The sequence below is a fragment of the Pan troglodytes genome, chromosome 4 (genome assembly GCF_028858775.2).
Source record: "Pan troglodytes isolate AG18354 chromosome 4, NHGRI_mPanTro3-v2.0_pri, whole genome shotgun sequence".
Taxonomy (NCBI): Eukaryota; Metazoa; Chordata; class Mammalia; order Primates; family Hominidae; genus Pan; species Pan troglodytes.
In genome coordinates, this window is record NC_072402.2 from 72,121,853 (window position 1) to 72,130,589 (window position 8,737).

An 8,737-nucleotide genomic window follows, 5' to 3' on the forward strand; every position below is an offset into this window, starting at 1 on the left:
TCAGGAGTTTGAGACCAGCCTGACTAACATGGAGAAACCCAGTCTCTACCAAAAATACAAAATTAGCCGGGCGTGGTGGCGCATGCCTATAATCCCAGCTACTTGGAAGGCTGAGGCAGGAGAATCACTTGAACCCGGGAGGCGGAGGTTGCGGTGAGCTGAGATTGCGCCATTGCACTCCAGCCTGGGCCACAAGAGTGAAACTCCGTCTCAAAACAAAAACAAAAACAAAAACAAAAACAAAAAAACTCACTGAATACAAACAACGTATCTCCTTTCTTCCAATTTTAAGTCTTTTTCTTAGTAGCTCCTGCTGTGTACATGTGGTTTGTTGTTAATATTGGCATATTACAGTATTCTAAATTATTTTATTTTCTTTTAGAAAGGGTCTCACTGTCACCCAGGCTGGAGTGCTGTGATACAAACATGGCTCATTGCAGCCTCAACCTCCTGGGCTCAAGCAATCCTCCAGCCTCAACCTTCCAAGTTGCTGGGACCACAGGCACATGTTACCACACCCACCTAATTTTTTTTAAATTATGTTATTCACACTTTTTTAAAGGATGATTAGAGATTAGGGCTCAGGAGCAGTGGAACATAACTTTGAGGAAATGCAATAAGTTCAGAAGAAGATGTGGTGACAAGAAAGCTGTAAGGAGGCTATATGCTGTAGAGATAAATGCCCAAGCTTTGGAAGCAAACAAGCCTCTGTTCAAATCCTGGCTCTGCTCCTTATAACGTATGTACAAATTATTAGAGTGCTTAGTACAGTGCCTATCGTATAACAGATATGTTGGCTCTCACTACTTTTTTTTTTAACCCATATGTGGAAGCTTGCCCAGTGTGGAAGGTATCAATAATTTGAAAACTGTAGCTTAGAGGTAGCTTTGGGATATAGTTAATAATATGGTATCAAAAACATGTACTTCCTACTTAATAATTTGTTTGCAGGGAATGTTGAAGAAAGAATGTTGAACTCTTGATTAGACAGATTTAGTAATGGAATGTCAAAACAGTAACGCTTTCCAATAAGTGACAAGATCTGTAGCTGGATTTGAATGTGTGTGCTACTTGTTCTGTTCCAAGCACATAAAAGGAATTATCTGTATGTGCTCAGTTATCCCACTGCCTTGTTAAGAGTCCAAAATTGACACAGCTGTTACTAGAAGTTCTTATCACTTTCTTTTTTTCAAGTAAAGAATAGTGGAAATAATTATTGACTGGGTGGTGTGTAGGAGAGCTTGGTTCTTGTTCCTTCTAGGCCACTAGCTGGCCATTTGTAGAAGGCAAGTTAAATCTCTACAGGCTTTATAGGTCAACCTCTACACTGAATGTTTCTGTTTTTTGTTTGTTTGTTTGTTTTTAAAGCTCTCACATTGAATATTCTGATAGGAGACTACAAGAATCATGTCAGGGCTGAGAAAAAAAATCTTGTTAGGAGATATTCAATACAAACAAATTGACAGGTCAAGAAAGCATGGTGAAATGAGCATTAGACGAGGACTCACCTATAGCTACCCTGTAAGTTGCAGAATGATATAAATTCTTCATTTGCAGCTTGGGAAACTGAGGTGTAGAGAGAGTGAAAATACTGGTCAGCCCTACTTTCTCCTTAGAGCTTTTCAAGATTCAAATGAAATGCCAGATGTGGAAATAACTTACTTTTATGTTACTCAATAGTCTTCAAGTTACTACTACTGGGTCTGCAATTGCATGTTATGACTTAAAACTTCCTTCTAGGCATCGCAATTTTTTAAACTTAGCCAAATTTATTTGAACAAATCCAGTCTTTTAGATTCTGTCATAGTCATACCCAAATTTGTGGCATTTCTCTTGTATGTATAGATGTGCTTCACACTCATCTGACATCCCATCAGTTGTTTTATGACTCCACTTCCAGTTTGCCTACAGTAAACAAAAGCATATCTATTTACAAAGTTTTTATCTGTCCTTATAAACTTTTGCTGATCAAATGCTGGTGAAAGCTTTATAGAGACAACTAGTTTATAGTAAGGAACCAAATAAACAGTCACAGGAAGTATTTTCCTAAGGACCTAAGTTTTACCTCACCAAGGCAGAAGATTAATCAAATTAACTGTTCTGCCCCTAGCTGAGATGAGTATTTGTTACTTCAGAGTTAAAAAATAAAAGAAACAAGTAAGCAATAAATACAGTCTTGGGTTGCTTGTATATGGGGGAAAATGACCTTCGAAACCCTATAGTAACTGTTTAGCCCTAAGGCAAAATATTTGATTATAATAATCATCTTAATATTCATTAGTAACTGCAAAATTAGGCACTAGTAATTCATCAAGCTACAGCATTTAAAACCAGGACCTTAGGAGGCTGTCTTGCTTGCATATTTCTAAAGAATTCAATCCTTTTCATTTATCTTAAATGTAGACTCTCACTTCTTGTTCTCACAAAATTTTAGAAGTTCTCACTTCCAAAATTCTCCTATATTTAAAAAAACTATGAGACTGGTTATAAATAGAAGAATGTACAAAATGACAAGAACCACCTACCCACTAAATCTTGTCATGTGATGTTCCTTGTAGATCATACTTACACCTTCTCTGATCATTAATTATGACCCAGTTCAAAGAATGCTGCAGGTTCAGCACAGTTCCTTATATCCACAACTAATTTCCCAACCTTTCTCAAATTTCCACTCCAATCTTAACTCTATTTATGAAATATGTATATTTTGGATAGCAAATTAAAATTTATTTTTTTATACTAAACTCAATACCAACCCCCTTCTAAGAGCTGTAGCTCTTTCTTCCCTGGTGTCCAGGAGGCAAAACCTTGGCTGCTTTTCAGTGGCTGTTTTCCTTAGGTATTATATCAAGCTTTCTGAAATTCCAAGTAAACTATATTTGCTTTGTTAGCCTTTCCAAAGCATTTAAAATGATTCCAACGCTTTGATTTTCCTTAAATGGGATTAGCAACCACTTGATTTGATAAAATTAGATGCTTCATTAGTTTCTTTGGAACTGAAGATAAGCTCAACTGCTTTCAATGTCAGAGAGTTCTGAGCTTTAATCTTAATTTACAACATGAATATGAAAACATGAAAAAAGAAAGTTGTAAAAGGAAGCCAAGGAAGACTGTATTTGCGGAAGGGTTTTTGATTATATCAGTAATTGCTGAATTGTGGCGGGGGGGGAGGGGTGGGTGAGTAGCATAATGAACCCATCATTTATCACTAATTTATAATTAAACTGATTCTGAAATTAGACTTTAGTAGCCAAAACTAAAGGCGACAAACTGATGCCACTGCTATTTTAGGATTCCTTATTTCTCACAAAGCTATATAAATACTTGACTAATGGGATTACTTCTTAATTGAGCTAGTTTCAATTTTCAGGTCAAGATTACTTAAAATTTACTACACGTTACTAACATTATACAGGTGGACAGTATTTCTTGTTAGTTAAAATGTGGTTAATCTGCAAACCACAAATACAGCTCCTATAATTTCTTGCCTCTAGGTCCTCAAATAATTTCAAGGCTTTGTGTAAGGGCCCTGAATCTTAGGTCCAGGTCTACCACTTCAGCCTATGAGGTGAATTAAGCCTTGTATGTCTCTCTAGATGTTGGAAGAAAATAATTCATCCGTGGCTGTGCAGAAATCCATAGCTTTACATGCTTACTTCCAACCAAAACACATTTATAAAGTATGTGCATGTTGCTAACCTTCTAGCTCTAATTCCTCTGTCCCTTTAAGTGGATGTTCTGAAAATAACAACCATTCACTTTGTCATTTACTGTTCTGTAAAACACAAGGCAGAGGCCCAGGAACAGGGGCCCCATCAGGAGCAGTGTTGTTTTTTCCAAAATCTCACTTTATTCTAGGTTGCCATTACAGACAGTAAAATATATTTATGTGGCTCAAGTGTGACTTAACTCTGTAAATTATATTGGGTCCTGGAATGGCTTAAAGGCTCTTATGGCCTATTATATTTACTTCTGTTTATACAAATTGGTAAGAACCTACTGTATTCTGGCTCTGAGCCCCCTCTAAGTTCCTTCCATTTACAGTCACTTTTATCAAAGATATATTTTTACACCAAAGATCCCTGGACAGTATCAATAAGGAAAAGGAAGGAATAATAGCCCATTACATTTTATATTCTCTTGTTCCCAACAAGCATAAGAAAAAGCAGTTATCTCTTTTTGAGTTGGTAGTTTAGAATTTCCAGGAATGCAGTGTTTTGGAAGATGGAAGAACTCATAACTAGTTGCTTTCAAGACAAACTCTAGATAAAGTATTGCATTATTCTGCCCATCTGCTTCTGGTGCATTCCATTTTAGCCACAGGCAAAGTAGAAAACTAGGTAGGGTTTGAGCCTTTCTGTTTATCATATTTTAAAAGTTAATCCAAAGGCCATTCTTAAAAGATGAACTAAAAATGAAGTGTACCAAAACTCCAACCCACGCTTTACAAACGCCAAAATGAGAAATGTTCTACGAGGGAGACGTGATGTAATAACACATGAGCTGGGTCTGGCCTCAGACGGCCTAAGGTCCATTACAAGCTGTAGAGCTTTGGCTTGAAGAAACAAAGACAGCCATCTCTAAACCTCGGTTTCTCTAAAATGGTACTGTACCTCGCACAGTTGTCGAGAATTCAAATCCCATACCCTATGTATATCAGCCTGTCCATAATTAGTCACCCTGAGAAACTTTGCTTTCCTGGTCTAGACAGAATGAAAGAAACTAAGTCTGGACCCTGCCCTGTATATGAATTAGAATTTGTGTGCTTTAAGCTGCCCTCCCAGGGCACACCATGGTAAAGAGCAGGGAGCCTAGCTTGACTGTGTAGGTTCGGCTGGATTATTTTAAGCATATCATTCACTCCCTCAGTGAAGTGAGGGAGTTAGACTAAAACACCTCTTGATATCTCTTCTAGCTTTAAAATTCTACGCAATCCACGGGGGAAGAAATTCAAGAAACCTTGCATACATCAAAACACCAAAACCCCCACTTTCCTTAAAAGTGGTTTACAACGAACAGATCACCATCCCTGACGTTTCAGATTTTGCAGTTCACAGTTCACAGTACGGAGGAGTGGGCTAAGTCACACTACAGCAGGCTCCCCTCCACGTCTAACAGAGGGGGCGGGGGGTTTTCTTGGAAGACTCGGCCAGTGTCAGGCAGCAAGGGGTAAGGGCTGTCTCGGTGGAGAAGGAAATCCAGGCTTCCGGGAACATAAACTGGGGGATGTAGGGGCAAAGCACCTGCTAAATCTCGTTAGCGTTGGGACTTCAAAGAGGGTTGGGCCTGCTCTGAGAAACAGTGTGGGAATCCCAGCCCCGACCTAAAGGAGACACGTTCACTGCCAAGGACTCAGAGGGAAAGCAGGGAGCGGGGAATGGAGGCGGGAGGTGGATGCGAGAAAAAGGCCGAGTAGGGCCCCAGCCCCGGTCACTCACCACAAGCGGGATGGAGCAGATGAGCACCACCAGGGAGGTGGCAATGAGTAAGATGACCATCTGGATCTCGGCGCCCGCGATGCGGCGGAAGCTCCGGCGGCGCCGAAAGTCGCTGAGGCGCGGCAAGGCTGGGGAGGCAGCGGGGTGGCCCCGGGAGGCAACCGAGGTCACGGCGGCCGCGGCCGCGTGGTGCTGCTCGGTGCCCAGCGAGGTGCGGCGCATGAACTGGCGGTGCATGCGGAGCAGCGCGCCGCACACAAGCACGTTGCAGAGGACGGTGGCGAGAATGAGGAAGGAGCTGAAGCCCGCATACATGTAGGAGTAGGCGGCGTGCGCCGTCACGTTGGTGGTCCAGTCGATGAAGCACCAGGTGTCTGGGTACTGCAGCCGCGAGCTACCGAGACCCATGTTGGGCAGCGCGCAAAAGAGCACGTTGGACGCATAGACTGCAAAGAGCGTGAGGCCCGCCAATCGCTTGTCCACGTAGTGGCTGTAGAAATAGGCATGGTTGATGGCCAGGTAGCGCTCGACACTCATGGCGCAGATGATGCTGAGGCCGGACAGGCTGAAGAAGAGCAGAATGAAGGTGCTGTACTCGCACAGCGGCTGGCCCCCGGGCCACTGGCCCTTCATGTACGTGGCGATGGTCACCGGGCTCACCAACAAAGTGCCCAACAGGTCGGTGACAGCCAGCCCACATACCAGCGTGTAGAAGGTCGTCTCCTTCTGCTCCTTGCGCGACTTGCACAGCACCACGATGGCCACCAGGTTGCCCACCACCCCGAAGATGAACATCACCGCCGGGATGGTCACTGGGCTGTTCAGCCGGTCGGGGCTCAAGGAGGCGGACGCATTGACCCCGGGAGTGGACATGATAGTGGCTGGCGGTGCGCAGCCTTGGAGTGCAAGGCTGGGTCTGGGGATGGTAGAAGAGAGACAAAGCTGCCGTGAGCGGAAATTACCACTTGTAAGGTGTTAGACCCGCGCCCGAGAAACCATACACTGATAAGACAAGGGGAGCAACTCGATCCTACTTTCTGGATTGTAGCCACTTACCAACTGCGGCCACCAAAATCTCCAGGCTCGCGATACGTCCTGCCAACAGCACACTCTTGCTGACATTAATATTTATAAACTGATTTTCCCATTCCTCTTCCTCCCCCCAATCCAACTCACTCCATTGCCAAGATGAATAAGACCCATCTCAAGGGAAAAGTAGCTCGCTAGTGCTATTCTCGATAGATTCTGAATCAATAAAATGCTCACTGAAAAGAAGTTACAAAAGCAATTTGGAGAGCGCGCTCTTCCCTTCTTGGCTCTCTTCGGCGAGGGCCGCATCCCTGCGTTCTCTACCCGTTGACCCCAACGTCAGCCCAACGCCATCTCACCTGTAGCGGCAGCAGCGGTGGCAGCCTCACGAGCCCCCAGGGTCAGCCCTCGGATGTCCTGGACCCGCCTCCAACCTGCTTTCACCTTGTCCTGCTCAGTCTGGAAATTGCCAAATCTTCGGCTTCTCAAAGCCGGTCTCAGTGGCTGTCGATTTTTGGACACTGAGGTCAGAGTTGCCAGCTTTCAAAAACTTGGGAAACAAGAGGGGCAGCGGGATGGGTCAGTGAAGAATGGTGCTGGATTTCTTACTCGCTATTTTTTTTCCTTCAAAGACGAGTCCCAGCTTTGCAGTGCCCGCCGGTCTCGTCTGCGGGAGGACAGCGTTCAGGTGTGAGGCTGTGCGCGCAGGTGGCGCGGAGCCTTGGTTCCCAGCTCTGGCCGCCCTCCGCCCCAGCCACGGGCAGCACGGGCGGCTACTGGAGTTTGCGGCTGCCGCTGAGGCCGCTCCTGGCTACCTGGGGGCGGCTCGGGGTCCACTCTGCCCGAGGCTCTGGCTGGGGCTGTTCATCTTCCTCTCGGGCTGCCGGGCTTGGAGATCCGCTCTCGCCTTTCCACCCTCTGTACAAACTTTTCTCCTCCTCCAAGTTTCCCTGGCGGAGGCGGAGGCAAACCGCGCGCTGACCGGGCGCCCATTGGCCGGATTGGAAGGGGGCGGAGCGCGTCCTCCCTGGGCGCCGCAGGGAAGACTGGCGGGGGGCGGTGTCTGGGCTGGGGCGGGGCTGGGCTGCGCGGGGCGGGGCGGCTCCCGTGGTTTTCACGCCCTCGGAGGTGCGGAGTGGGAGCTCGGAGGAGACCCTGGGAAGCCCCGGTGCTTTCCCCGGCGACCGCTTAGCCGCTCCTGAACTCGGCTTCCAGTGGGGCCACCACTGAAACCGGCGACTGTTTCCGCCTCGCTGCCTGCCGCTCGGAGTGTACTATTTCTTGAACCTCCTGTCCGCGGGCCGCAACATCTAGATCGTGGAAGAGAGGGCAGTTGTTTTAGGATTCTACCTAGGGTTGGCCGAGAAAGGAGGAGAAATACGGTGTCTGCGCTAGCGCGTGCGCCCCGGGGTTAGACTTGGGTGCGCCCAGCGGACGTGGTAGGTGGGTGGGTGGGTGGGTACCAGATTGGGCGGGGAAATAACGAAGAATCCATCCTCTCACCATAAAAGGAGTTGGAGTCAGTTGGCAGTGCCCAGACTGCGGGCTGCGCTTGGTCGGGCACCCCAGGCAAAAAAGAAAAAAAAAAAAAAGAAAGAAAGAGGAGGAGACAGTGATTGCAGCCTCTCCCGGCGCAGGTGGCAGAGCCTTGCGGCTTTGGAGAGAGGTGGAGCCTTGGTGAGGTTGGGAGGACTGCCTAACTGCGATCTTTTTCTCCATTCTTCCTCCTGGGAACTTCTCCGCCCTGAAAGGGTAGCGTGAGCTTCATGCCTTCGGCCGGCCGTGTTATACTCGTTAGACCCAATTCACCATGAATCCTTTGAAAGACTAGTGGAGAGTGAGAAGGCGGTTTCAAAGTCACTGGAGTAAAGGAATTCTCCAAGCACCACCTCATGATTAATTCTTGGAAAAGCCTGTTTGCGCGGCCCTTAGAATCATTTTGACTTCTTGTCTAATGGCGAAGTTTTTCTCTGTAATCCTTCTACTCTGTTTTCTAAAACCAGAACTAAAAACCTAAAAAATTGTAAAACTTCATGGTGTAATTAAAACCCCTTCACCATTTTTTTTTAAGTAAGATTGTGTGGCCTTATTGCACAATTTAAATTCCTGGAAAAACCTCTTCCCATCTGCAGTGTACAAGCATTCTAACATATTATGTCTCCTCACAGGGTAAGTAAATAACTGGATTCTTTTATGTGATAAGCAGGTACCCATTTCTTAAATGTTATTTCGTGAACGAACAAACCTCCTAACTGGTTCTTCAGTTAGTC

The 8,737-nt window shown here is 45.8% G+C and overlaps 1 protein-coding gene across 5 annotated transcripts in view; it reads right to left on the bottom strand.

The window, feature by feature from the left end:
- The window catches only part of PTGER4 (prostaglandin E receptor 4), a 41,912-nt gene extending 34,097 nt beyond the window's left edge, over nt 1-7,815 (bottom strand). For 2 of the 5 annotated variants that reach the window (XM_063810105.1, XM_016952746.3), the window contains exons 1-2: nt 6,827-7,470; nt 5,439-6,354 (exon numbers count right to left, since the gene is read on the bottom strand). In XM_063810105.1, the coding sequence (XP_063666175.1) occupies nt 5,439-6,311 (873 nt within the window). In that variant the 5' untranslated portion in view covers nt 6,312-6,354; nt 6,827-7,470. Of the gene's footprint in view, nt 1-1,813; nt 1,906-5,438; nt 6,355-6,826 lie in introns of those variants that run through there. The other 3 variants (XM_063810104.1, XM_063810103.1, NM_001009078.1) reach the window with 3 other exon arrangements.
- Nucleotides 7,816-8,737: the final 922 nt, after the last annotated feature.